Here is a 13859-nt window from a genome sequence, read left to right as displayed (position 1 = left end):
GAATGACGTCATAGGCGAATGATGTCACGCTAGATGACTTGCCTTCTCAGTAGTAGTCTCACGTCACTGTGTTGTCACTTTTAGCATCATCATCACAAATCAATGTATTTGATTGTGATAGAGAAATGAACAAACTGTATCTAAAGTACTCAAGAACATACTACTGGTAAGTTTATGATTTTTGGCACATTGTGTCTCCGCTAAGACGTTATATGCGCTTGACCTTGCTTGAATTGTGTTGCTCGTGCCAAGGACAATCTAAAAAAGAAATATATGATATATCCGCTATGATAGAAACTAGGAGCAAAATCACACTCAAACGAAGGAAACCCTTCAGCAATGTTCAGACCATTGAATATAAGGACAGTGTTTCAAAACGCGCAAGAGAAAGATGTGATGAGTGGGGCAACAAAGTTGCCAAGAGAATAGATGCTGTCATAGATTTGGTAGCAGCTGAGGCCAAATACCATAGAGCCTGTGGTGTTGAGTTCTTTACTAATACTGAGAAAACACAATCCGTTGGCAAACCAGCTGACGCTGTAAGAGATTATGCCTTCAATACACTCTGTTCATTTATAGATGAGAATGATGAATGTCAGTTTTCTATTTCGGTGCTCATGGAACATATGGAAACGTTTCTTCAAGGTGAAGAAGGGTATTCCATCAAATACTTCAAACAGAAGCTGAACGAACGTTATGGTGAGGACATCATCATCACAAGTATCCCTGGAAAGACAAGCATTGTCAGTTTTCGTGACTCTGCGCACCGGATCCTTCGTGAAAAGTGGGTGACCGACAGAACAACTGGGAATTATAACGAAAATGATCGAATAATTGAAATGGCTGCATCAATTATTCTTGATGATATTCGCTTATCAATTTATGATCTCACTGAATACCCCACAATGAAAGACACTGAGAATGGTAACACCTTGATTCCTGACTCACTAAAGCGTTTCTTGCAAAAATTGCTAGATCCGAAGGATAAACAGTCTCGAGTTGTAAACAGACGGTGCACGGCCATAGCCCATTCCATCATTTCAACCTGCAGGCCGAGGTCATTTAGCTCACCATTGCTACTTGCCATTGCATTGTATATACATCGCAACTACGCCTCACGTGAGCTGATAGATATCCTGAGCAGTATCACCTTTGCTGACGATTACAAGGAAGTGCAACGCTTTGAGAATAGTCTAATACCCACTTGCGAACCTTCCTATGGCTTGAACGGTTTTACGCAATTTGTGTTTGACAATGCGGACTTCAACGTAGCTACGCTGACCGGTCACAACACATTTCATGCTATGGGTGGAATAGCATGTGTAACTCCTTACGGAACAGTGGATAAGTCGCCCATCAAGCGCACAGCGAAAGCACCATCAACAGAGCTATTAGGTACATTTGCGCAAATCCCCATCAAGACTTACAGCAAACCGCCAGTTCCTGGGCTTCAGTGTGTCACAGTTGAGTCTCTGAACATTTCTGAGTCAAATTCTTCAAGCGACAGCTTTTGATTTGGTGAGGATGCTTGGGTATGTGTTGAACCTATCATCTCGAGTTCCTTGGAGTGGATTCATGAAAACTGTTGTGAGGAATGTCGAGTTTCATACCTCCAGAATTGAAACTCTCCCCTTCATCAATCTTGATCCTAGTAACCCCAGCACCATCTACTCTGCACTGTGTTTTGCCCAAGAACAAAGTGAAAAACATGATCTGAAAATCTGTCCTGTAACTTTTGATCAGCCTTTGTTCCAGAAGGCTTCAGAAATAGTTGCTGCTTCCAACGACTTGGACAGAGTGATTGTTCGACTTGGTGGATTTCATCTTCTGATGTCATATCTTGGTAGTATAGGCCATATCATGTCAGGGAGTGGGTTAGCGGAACTGTGGGGAAGAGTGTATGCCAATGGGTCTGTGGTACACATGCTGACTGGCCATGCTTACTCTCGAGCAGTGCGGGCTCACATTCTCCTTGGTAGCTCTCATAAGTGTCCTGCTGGAGAAGTCTGACTCGTTAAACCAGACTGACAGAGAACACCTGGCCTGTGTGCACGACAACACTATTCACCAAGATGTAGGCACCGCTAATGTAGAAGAGGACGAAATTGTTACGCAGTTCCACCAACTACTGTCACAACAGCTTGACCAAGCAGCTAGCCATAGTAGAACTGGCAAGCTATGGGTGCAATACGTCCATCAGGTTATCCTGATGCTGAACTTTGTCAGAGCTGAGAGGACAGGTGATTGGAAGCTCCACCTTCACAGTGTAAGGGAGATGATTCCACATTTCCACGCAGCTGGTCATCTTCCTTATGCCAAATCTGCCAGACTCTACCTCCAGCAGATGGAATCCATCAACAAAGTCATGCCACCTGATGAGTATAGTTTGTTCACTGACAAAGGTGACTTCACAATCCGCCGAGCTAATTAATTCTGGGCTGGGAATTTCTCTGATCAAACAATCGAGCAGTTCTTGATGAGGATGCTGAAAATGAGTGGGGGAATGACCCATGGTCGAGGTATTACCGACAGCACCTTGGCAAAATGGGTTTATGCTTTACCTCAATGTGTCTGTTACGTGGTCCTCCCGGTAACTACCTGGTCTGGGTGACCCCCGGACCGTGGGAGGGACCCCGCCAGAAAGATATATGGTTTATACGCTTTCGTAACGCAATCAATATGAATTCCGGTCAAGAAGAAACCCCACACCAAGGATCCGGAATAATCAATAATATATTCCCTGAGCAATCAACAACCATCAACAATGCACAATCAATATTACAAAGGTATAAACTCATCTACACAAACTCTAAGATGGCCATCTTATATATTCCTCACGTGAGCCCCACTCCTGACTCCCTCCGTGGTCAATGTCTCCCACAATGTCTCTCGTCTCCGCACACGGGCGGTTGAACGAACCCCGGGCGGACGTGCTCCAAACGTGCCGTCTCGTACCGGGGACAGCTGTTGCAGCGCACCTCCTTGCCAAGCAACGGGGCAAAACCCAGCGCGTCTTCCAACGCGCGCGAGGCCCCGAAGTGCGACCCGTACGCGTCCTTGTAGACGGGGCAAAACCAAGCGCGGTTTGCACCGCGTGCGAGGTTCAACGTGCGACCCGTACGCGTCCTTGTAGACGGGGCAAAACCAAGCGCGGTTTGCACCGCGTGCGAGGTTCAACGTGCGACCCGTACGCGGCCTTGTAGACGGGGCAAAACCCAGCGCGGTTTGCAACGCGCGCGCGGCCCAACGTGCGACCGCTTGGTTCCGTGCACGAACTCACGGGGACTTCACGTGTCAACAGGTAGTTACGCGTCCAGGTAACTCCTCTCGCCAAACGGGTTTCGGAACGCCTCGGTTTTCCCGCGCAGCGCAAGGTCGATTCCACCTTCCGTCGTCGCGGGGCGAGGAAGAAGAATCACCGTCCTTTTCTCTCCTCGTGTTTTTTCTTCTCCCGTTTTCGGTCACTTCCGTTTCCGGCCACTTCCGTTTCCGGCCACTCCCTCCGAAGGGCTCCTGACCCTCCAACCACAACAACTACACCACAACTTAATATACTACACACGGATAAGCAAAGACCTGAATGGTAATTCACATACATTCACATAAATATGTAACACTCCCCCCCTTCAAGAAAGAAAGTTTGAACCCAGCGAAAACTTTCTTTGCCGGCCAATTTGGAGAAACAAACCAGATAACTCAACCCCCCCCCCCACATTATCAGTTCCCACCGGGCCCCGTTATCACTTAAAAATAAAGCCACCAAAATTTCACCACAACTCCTCCAGATTACTCCCTCTGGACTAAGTACCAACAACGACATTGTCCCTGCCAAATCAAACTCCATCTCTGACTTTGACCGTCCGTATCTTGGGAATGAAGGTTAAGGGTTGATCAAAGATCCAAAGTTAAGCAACTCGATAGCACTTTTTCCGGGAGGCCAAGCCGAGTATTCACTACATGGATGCCTTTAGGAACGCGGAGTTCACGGTTAGTCCGTGCAGGAAGGTTCTCTACATGGGCGCCTTGAGGAACGTGGAGTTCACGGTTAGTCCGTGCATGAAAGTTCACTACCTGGACGCCTTTAGGAACGGCGTTCACGGTTAATTCGTGTAGGAATCTTGGCTCGGCGGCTCCGCCGCCTTCAGTGCTTCAACTTCTCAGAACTTCCCTAATAATTAGGGTGGGACCACTGGTCCCTGTAGTCCCATGAATAGCGGTCTCCTTCTCGGCCACCATTTTTCCCATCCTTCCTTCGGGAGCGGCCATAACTCAGGGAGCCTCCATAATAATATTGCTTGCGGCCACCACCAAAACTACCGCCCAGTTGTCCTCTCCTGAAGACCTCTCGACGCCTACGAAATGCCTTCCCTACTGTTATGGTCCGACCCTCCAAATCCTTGCCATTCCAATTCTTCTCTGCCTCTCTGGCGTCTTTTGTGCTGGCAAACGTGACAAAGCCGAACCCTCTTGACTGTTGCGTTTCCCAGTCTCTTACCAACCGCACTTCCACCAGCGGCCCATATCTGTTGAAGACAGAGGTCAGAACTTCTTCCTCGAAGTTCAGTCCCCCTACAAATAACTTGGCACTTTTGTCGCCATCCCGAGCTGGTGTGGCGTTATTTTCCCTGCTGGGCTCTTTACCAACCCTCAGGTTACCATAAACTTGACCCCCGGCCAAATCATTCCCGATAACCACAGATACACCCTCTACAGGAAGCGTGGCTTGTAAACCGACGGTGACCGGTCCTGACACCAAATCGGACTCCAAATGGATGACATGAAGGGGAGCACTAACACCGCCCCCGATCCCCTGTAAACGAACACTATCCCCCGTTGCCGTCTCCTCGGACCATGGCAAAATGCCTTCAAGCATTAAAGATTGATGTGCCCCTGTGTCCCTCAATATCCTAACCGGTTTCCGGTTAGTCGAGGCTCCATCCCGTGACACAAACCCCTCTGAAATAAATGGTTGGTAACCCTTTTGATGGCGATTTCTCACAATGGCCATTGCGTTTGGAGTCGTAGTAGTCGGACTCCGCTCTGGGTCTTCGCCTTTCATGCGGTAACAACTGGACATCAAGTGTCCAGGTTTCTTGCAAAAAGCGCAAGTAGGCCCGGAGGAAAAACTCGTGGTCTGCCTCGGGCCCTCCGAACTATAAGTTTGTCTTGGGCCCTCATCCCTCCGATTTCGAACCGGTGGGGTATCATATTTGTCCCCATAATCATCTCGAGGCCGCCGCCATGTATGGTCGTTCTCCGCACCTGCTGTTCCCCACCTCCCCTGCGGAGATCTAGGCGAGGAGTTAGGTTCGTGGACCCCTATTCGGTGGGTTAAGGCATAATCATCTGCCATGGTGGCTGCGTCCCACAACTTTGGTACCTTCTTTTCCTGCAGGTACACTTTGATGTCCTCGTGGACACACTGCTGGAATTCCTCCACCAGGATCAAGTCCCGCAATTTCTCGAAGTCTTTCCCGACTCCTTTTGACTCACACCACCGATCAAACATGTTTTCTTTCACTCTGGCAAACTCCACATGGGTCTCACTCTCCCTCTTCCTGGCATTCCTGAATTTTTGCCTGTAAGCTTCCGGAACCAACTCATAGGCCTTGAGGATGTGCTTCTTCAGTACCTCATAATCTGCACATTGGTCCATTGGTAGCGCCGAATAAATTTCCTGAGCTTTCCCCACCAGCACACTTTGCACGAGTATGGTCCAGGCCTCCTCCGGCCAGTTTAATTGTCGAGCCACTTTCTCAAAGTGTGGAAAAAATTTCGCGACTTCTTTTTCACTGAACGGTGGAACCAGCCTCACATGTCTGCCCACATCCCAGGTTTTCTGGTTAGGTGTCGACCCCGTCAGCAAGGGTGGTGCCTCTCCCCGTTCTCTCATTAACTCCAGCTCCTTGAATTTGATTTCTTGCTGAAGCTCCATGTCACGTTCCTTTAATTCCCTTTCCGCTTTCCTCTCCTCTGCTTCGAGGTCCCTTGCAGCTCTCCTCTCCTCTGCTTTTCTCCCTTCTAACCTTTCCTGGAGTTCTCGTTCCACTCTCCTTTCCTCTGCTTGTTTCTCTTCTCTCCTCGCTTCTGCTTTCCTTTCTTCTTCTGCTCTTTCCTTTTCTGCTTTCCTTTCTTCTTCTGCTCTTTCCTTTTCTGCTTTCCTTTCTTCTTCTTTTAACCTTTCCTGGAGTTCTCGTTCCACTCTCCTTTCCTCCGCTTGTTTCTCTTCCCTCCTCTCTTCTGCTTTCCTTTCTTCTTCTGCTCTTTCCTTTTCCGCTTTCCTTTCTTCTTCTGCTCTTTCCTTTTCTGCTTTCCTTTCTTCTTCTGCTCTTTCCTTTTCTGCTTTCCTTTCTTCTTCTTTAATCCGTTCCTGGCTCCGTAACTGCAACTCCAGTTTCCGGAGCTCAACGTCTTCTGGTTCTTCGGGTAGCCACTCCCAGGCTAACTCGTCCCATGTTCCTAATCCCACCATAGATTGTATCACCGTGGCCTGCAACTCTGCCTTCCTCAAATTAGTTCGGACCTCCAAGTTAAAATGTTTGGCCAATTTCAAGAGGTCCGACTTTAGCAACGCTCGGAACTGTGCCTCACTCGGTGTTACCCCAAAGTTCTGTGCCACAAACGCCATGGTGCCTATCGTTAACACCTGTTAACCTTCACCCAAGATTTTACCCCAATTTCTCAAAAAAAATTTTTTTTTTACCAATTAATAATTAATTAATAAATTTTAATTAATTAAAATTATTATTTTATTACTTTATACAATTTTAAATCCCGGACGTAGACCCAATTGCGAAACCGCAAATCGTAATTTGGACGAGCCACCAATTCTGTTACGTGGTCCTCCCGGTAACTACCTGGTCTGGGTGACCCCCGGACCGTGGGAGGGACCCCGCCAGAAAGATATATGGTTTATACGCTTTCGTAACGCAATCAATATGAATTCCGGTCAAGAAGAAACCCCACACCAAGGATCCGGAATAATCAATAATATATTCCCTGAGCAATCAACAACCATCAACAATGCACAATCAATATTACAAAGGTATAAACTCATCTACACAAACTCTAAGATGGCCATCTTATATATTCCTCACGTGAGCCCCACTCCTGACTCCCTCCGTGGTCAATGTCTCCCACAATGTCTCTCGTCTCCGCACACGGGCGGTTGAACGAACCCCGGGCGGACGTGCTCCAAACGTGCCGTCTCGTACCGGGGACAGCTGTTGCAGCGCACCTCCTTGCCAAGCAACGGGGCAAAACCCAGCGCGGCTTCCAACGCGCGCGAGGCCCCGAAGTGCGACCCGTACGCGTCCTTGTAGACGGGGCAAAACCAAGCGCGGTTTGCACCGCGTGCGAGGTTCAACGTGCGACCCGTACGCGTCCTTGTAGACGGGGCAAAACCAAGCGCGGTTTGCACCGCGTGCGAGGTTCAACGTGCGACCCGTACGCGGCCTTGTAGACGGGGCAAAACCCAGCGCGGTTTGCAACGCGCGCGCGGCCCAACGTGCGACCGCTTGGTTCCGTGCACGAACTCACGGGGACTTCACGTGTCAACAGGTAGTTACGCGTCCAGGTAACTCCTCTCGCCAAACGGGTTTCGGAACGCCTCGGTTTTCCCGCGCAGCGCAAGGTCGATTCCACCTTCCGTCGTCGCGGGGCGAGGAAGAAGAATCACCGTCCTTTTCTCTCCTCGTGTTTTTTCTTCTCCCGTTTTCGGTCACTTCCGTTTCCGGCCACTTCCGTTTCCGGCCACTCCCTCCGAAGGGCTCCTGACCCTCCAACCACAACAACTACACCACAACTTAATATACTACACACGGATAAGCAAAGACCTGAATGGTAATTCACATACATTCACATAAATATGTAACAGTGTCCCTGTCTGTGATGATCTGGAGGAGTTCACTGGTGTACACACAACTAACTCGGAACAACACATAAGGATCTCCGTTCATCCACCAAAGAAAAATTCAGCACGGATCATGGTGTTTTCGTGCAGTGGTTGCAGGCGCATCCACCATTTGCTGGTTATCAACGAGACCGTCTGGTGTCAATCGCGACTGGAGTTGTAGCTGATGTCTCGGTCAACTGTGATGATGCATGAACGTTGGTCTTACTGCGGCCTCTAGGATAGCCGGCAAACGCTTCACAGAGATCACACTGGCACCGCAGCGACAAAGTGAAGACGTTGAATGATAAGCATAATAGCATCAACATCAGGGGGCAAAACACAGTCGTGAATCCTGATCTCTTCTTCAACAAGATAAACTGTGTCTTGAAGACGAGCTCGGACCTGGAAGAGTTTCTGGCATACGAACTTGGCCTTCAACCTTCTTCCCTGTTTCACGATGGCGCCATGCGGAAGACAAACAAGAGTGCCCTAGGTACACTCCTGAAGTCGTTTGTCCCTGCACAGCTGGACATGCCCGACAAGTGTCGCGACGTTGTGGATGGGGGTCAACTGTTGCAGTCGGCGTTCTGGCCACAACCATCGAAGTACAGTGATGTGTGTCATTGTTACGTTTCCTATACTTTGAAACATTATGGAGCAGGCAACACTGTTGTATTTGATGGCTATAACACCAGCTCCACAAAGGCAGTTGAACAACAGCGGCGGGCAAAGAAAGCCACATCCAGTAACATCTTGTTTGACCATAACATGCAACCACTTCCCAGGCAATCCCTTGCAGCCAACAGAGTGGGGATGGAGACTGCAGGATAACAATCTCATTCCCGTTGAAACAGACCAGCCCATTGCCCCTGACACTCTGCTAAACATGGTATCATGCTGCTGCAAAGCAGATGGCTGTGGCTCGTCGTGCGGTTGCAGGAAGCTTGGGTTACCTTGCTCCACCTTATGCGTCAAGTGCAATGGCCAGACCTGCAACAATGCTGCACCATTTCCATCACTGCTGGATGAAGATGGAGAAGATGAAAAGACTAGACCAGTTTTTCCTGACAGTGATGAAGACGATGATGATAAAATATAATCTTATAAGTAGTTGAAATTGTTCATAATCGATCGATTGACACATATAAGTCATATAAACTCATAATGTAATCTTTAAAACAATCCTCGTGCTTGAAAACATGTATTTTGACACCTTGTTTGCATTTCTATCATGTTTTTAGGTGGTAATATGATAAAATGCCAAAATTGCCACCATTTTGAATTTCCGTTGAAGCACAAGGCGGATGTCTGGGGACTTTTAGTATGTTATTCAGGACAGTTTTCTGAACATATCCTGAAATTTTCAGCTTTGTTTGAATTTGTTCCGGGTTAAATCTATTATTCCTGGACTAAGAGCAAGCAGATTCGATTTTGGTTCAGGTCCGGATCCAGATCCAGCCTATCATTGGGATACAACAACAACAACAACAACATGCATTTTAAGGCCATTTTCCCTGCTAGAGCAGGGGTTAGCCTTGCGGTCCCCATGACAATCTTCTCCATCTTGCCCTATTTTCTGCATCTCCCCTTGTTAACCCCCTTGCCCGCATTTCTTCTTCCACCATCTTTAGCCAAGTCTTTCTCGGTCTTCCCCGTCCTCGACTTCCTTCTACATTCATTTCCATCACTCTTCTCAACCAGTCACTTTCATCCTTCCTCAACACATGACCAAACCATCTCAACCTGTTCCTCTTCACAGCATCAATCACAGGCTCTATTCCCATCATTTTTCACAATTCATCATTTGTCTGCCTCTCTCTCAACGATACTCTGCACATCCATCGAACCATTCGCATTTCCACCCTTTCCAACCTTCGTTGCTGCTCTACGTTCATTACCCATGTCTCGCTCCCATAAATCATAACACTTCTCACACATGCAGCATACACCTTTCCTTTCAGGTCCAACGACACTCCCCTCCTCATCAGCCATGCCACTCAGTTCCCGAAACCTCTTCCATGCACATCTCACTCTAGCAACCGTTGCCGAGTTTGATCCACCTTCTCCATTCAGCATGTCTCCGAGGTAGCAAAATGTTTTCACACCTTCCAGCTTCATGCCGTCTCCAAGATCCAACTCAACATTTCCTCCATCTGCAGCTCCCTCTGTGCACACCTTACATTTGAAGGTAGCTGCCACACTGGTTAATGACCCTCTCAGACCACTACATTTTTGATGAACCCACTCAGCGCACATTGTACATTGAATGGAGTTCACTCCGACACCCTTCCTGCACACAGCACAGGGCCACTTCCCAGTTCTTTCCACCTCACCACATGCTTTACCACTAGCCATCACCTTCGTCTTTCCGATATTCACCTTCAGACCTTTTGTCTCCATACATTCCTTCCACTTGTTCATCTTTTCCTTCAATCCATCCATACTTTCCGCAATCAACACCAGATCATCTGCATACAACAACTCCCACGGTAAGCCCTCCTTTACGTTCTGAGCCAGCACCTCCATCACAGCTACAAATAGTAGTGGACTTAGTACCGACCCCTGATGCACTCCCACCTTCACCTCAAACTCACCACTGTTCCCGTCCTTCGTCCTTGCAGCTGTGCGCGGTAGCAGTATCAGCCTATCATTGGGATACAAAACGTAAACTGTACAGCCTGCGCTATTCTGTTCATTTGGTGCAATGGGATGTAAACTGTTCACTCAGTATATGCTCTAATGAGTGCCGTTCTCGTTAGTCATCCCCACGCAGCAAAAAAGGGGGTTTTGCAATCACTTCTGTGTGTCAGTCTGGGCCATAAAAAAATTTTAACCACTTTTTTTTTTGTATATGGAGTCGAGGCTCGTGTAAGGGCGAACACATAAAAAATTTAAACATTCACCGACATGTAAAACATACAACAAGAAAGAGCAATCGGAGATTGCCGACCCTCACCAGGATGGTTTCTTTGTGGTTTTTAAGGCTTTTGCGTAAAAAAAAAAATGGCGGCCGGACCATGTGACCGATGACATCTGGTTTTTTTTTTCTCCACCAATTTATCCCTAGATGATGCTCAATAAATTTCATCTTGATCGGATGAAGTTTTGTACTTGTCAAATTATCCACATCATAATGGAGGCACCTATGACATCATTATTAACCATGGAGAGTTCTTTACAATGAGCCATGTCTACATTTTTCCTATTCAGCACTTTCGGAGATATAGAGGTGCAAAATTTTTCGGTTTTTCCAAGATGGCGCCCATACCACGTGACGTATGACGTCATAATTATAATTTTCAAATTCTACAGGTGGACCTGCACCCATTGTGAAAATTTCCTGTCAATCGGACCAACAGTTACAGAGAAAATCATTTAATATTTGCAGACAAACAAACAAACAGACAGACAAACAAACTGACTCAAATGCAATACCCTCTCCTCAGGCGAGGGTAATAAAGGGAGCGGGAGACAAGAGTGGAAGAGAGTGGAAAGCATACAAGCACAACAGCAGTAGAGAAGGGGACGTCTGCAGATCTGCGGAAATGAGAGGGCTGAGGGGAGGGGGGAAAGGGTAAATGGTATAAAGCAAATGAACACTACTAGGAATAAATAAGCAAATGAACACTTCAGCTTTTGTCATCAAATTTTCAACAAGGCCTTATTATTAGAATATGGAGCAGACAACTTAATAATTGTCATTTCTATGCTCAGTTAAAGACAATTTAACTTATTTGACACCACGTTTTCTGTGATCGAAGTTAAAATCTTTTGTTGATGTGTATTTTATCTCATCGGATTGTCGGAATGCTGCGTACATTCTGTGCATGACGATTTACTGTTACAATTTCATTGGATAATAAATTGTGACCTTTGGATTTTTGTGCAATTGCGTTGTTCCTGATTTTGTCGATTTGGACACCCTCACGTAAATGGGAGCTTGGGCAAAGTAGGCAAATGCAGTCAAATTACTGCTCAGCTATTCTTGCGAATGATTCACATTGGACCAGATGGGTGTGGTGCAACAACCCTGAGTTTATGATAGCATATCTTCACAAAGATTACCACACAGCCACAAAGTTGGGATGAAGCTACCAGGTGGATGAGAACATTTATCAAAACGTCTTGACATCATCGCAGAGAGAACAGCCCGTTAAAACAAACCCTCTGAAGAACAATGTGCTGAAGGTTACAAAGTCCAGTTTGGTTACAAACAGCAGTTAAAATAGACCTCATAAAAATCTGACGACCTCGGTTAAGAGCATTTTACAACCAAATTGTCCCACCATGTGCCTAAAACGCTTCCTGTCCACTCATGTTTACTGCATTTTGCATGATTAATAGTGAGCAACACAATATGCCTCTTGTGAGCAATTACGTAATAATATCATCGCATTCAATACTTCTGTAAAGATATTTGCAAACTTACCTTCTGAATCAGTGATAAAGTCGCCTGCTTTGTGATTTCATTGCAGTCTTCATAACAGGAGTGCCAGGTGTCTTTTTGTTTTGTCAACCAGGAGTTGCTATATAGCTGGAGAAAAGTTTATATTTAGAGAACTGTTCAAGTTTCTCTCACTCTTCAAATTATACCAACTGCAAATCCTCAATTTCAACAAAACAGTTAATTTCAGACAATGAGCAAGTATAAATAAACTTAAGTAATGGAAATTGGGAAGGAAAACACTGTCACCTTCTGTGCAAGGGCCTGGCATTGCATATTGGCTGAAAAATTCGTCTGCAACGTCAACTGAAAGTTCACAAGCACCATGAGGATCAACTGCATCTGACTGCTTTTTTGCAGTGTGCAAACAAGTGCATCGATTGGTCTCTCTAACCGCTGGAAATCTTCTTCAGCGGAGCCTTGGAGCAGGAAAATGGATACAAGGGTACACTGACATAACCGACAGAAAACAAGGAAAATTTTTATTTTATTTATAAACTGGAAAAAAGGTTTCTCCATAAATCACGTGTCGACATCAACATTCCATTTCGGACTCTGTTGTTCTTGTTGTGATGTGACCCCACTCGAGTGTATGTCACATGATATTTGTGTATGAACTCATGTTGCATAAACAAGAGCATATGAGTGCCAAAACGGCCATTTTTCTAATCCCCAAGTGAATAACCAACAATTTACAATTCCTTTTTTGTGGAAGGGGGTAAGAGGGAGGGTTTCGTATGCAAAATCAAGGCTTGTGGAAGAGCTGTTGGATCATGTGCATATTTATGATGTGCACAGGATATTCCCCAAGCCTGACACCTCATCAAATCAGTGTTAGTCGGAAGGTTTAGTAGTTGAATGCTTTTCTATAGAAAGGTTTCAGTTTTCAATAAAAAAAAAAAAAAAGTAAATTAATACATTTTGATTTATTTCCTATTTGAAACCTTGTAATTTTAAAATTCAGCATTTTTGTCAAAGTAAACAATATGTTCGTATTGTGGGTGAACAAATTCAATGTGTTAATCGCTCTGAATAATCTGATGGGATCCGCATGGATGAATCACCTCAATGTATGGCCAGCTGTACTTTTCTGTGAAATTGAGGTTCATCGAACAGGGAGAAGGAAAAAGAGGACACCTTCAGTGAAGGCAGCAAGGCAACAAGCAGGGGAACGGACAAATGGGTTGTGGGTGTGTGTGTCGGGGGGAGGTGGGGACGAGGGTATAAAGCAACAGATGAGAATGAGCCCCACAAATGTAGCACAAAAAGAAGCAATGGCACAAAACAAGACGAGCACATACAGCACATTTATTTAACGCCAATTCAAATTTTAGGATTAGTCAATTCCAAACAAGTATCCTTGGCCCTTCAAAGACTACCTATCAGAGAAGAGGAAGCACCTGGCAGATCAGGAACCCAGAATCGCAAATCAAGCCAATGAGGCTCGTCTGAGGAGGATGAGGCGAGGAAGGATGAAAGTGATTGGTTGAGAAGTGATGGAAATGAATGTAGAAGGAAGTA

General features: G+C 46.3%; 1 protein-coding gene across 2 annotated transcripts in view; it reads right to left on the bottom strand.

The window, feature by feature from the left end:
- The window catches only part of KNTC1 (kinetochore associated 1), a 390864-nt gene that overhangs the window by 140570 nt on the left and 236435 nt on the right, over nt 1-13859 (bottom strand). For both annotated transcript variants that reach the window (XM_078766073.1, XM_078766075.1), the window contains exons 39-40: nt 12588-12757; nt 12324-12428 (exon numbers count right to left, since the gene is read on the bottom strand). In XM_078766073.1, the coding sequence (XP_078622199.1) occupies nt 12324-12428; nt 12588-12757 (275 nt within the window). The remainder of the gene's footprint in view (nt 1-12323; nt 12429-12587; nt 12758-13859) is intronic.

The sequence above is a fragment of the Myxine glutinosa genome, chromosome 12 (assembly GCF_964187855.1).
Source record: "Myxine glutinosa chromosome 12, kmMyxGlut1.1, whole genome shotgun sequence".
Classification (NCBI taxonomy): domain Eukaryota; kingdom Metazoa; phylum Chordata; class Myxini; order Myxiniformes; family Myxinidae; genus Myxine; species Myxine glutinosa.
Note: the sequence above shows the minus strand (reverse complement) of the source record. Positions and strands in the feature narration are given on the sequence as shown.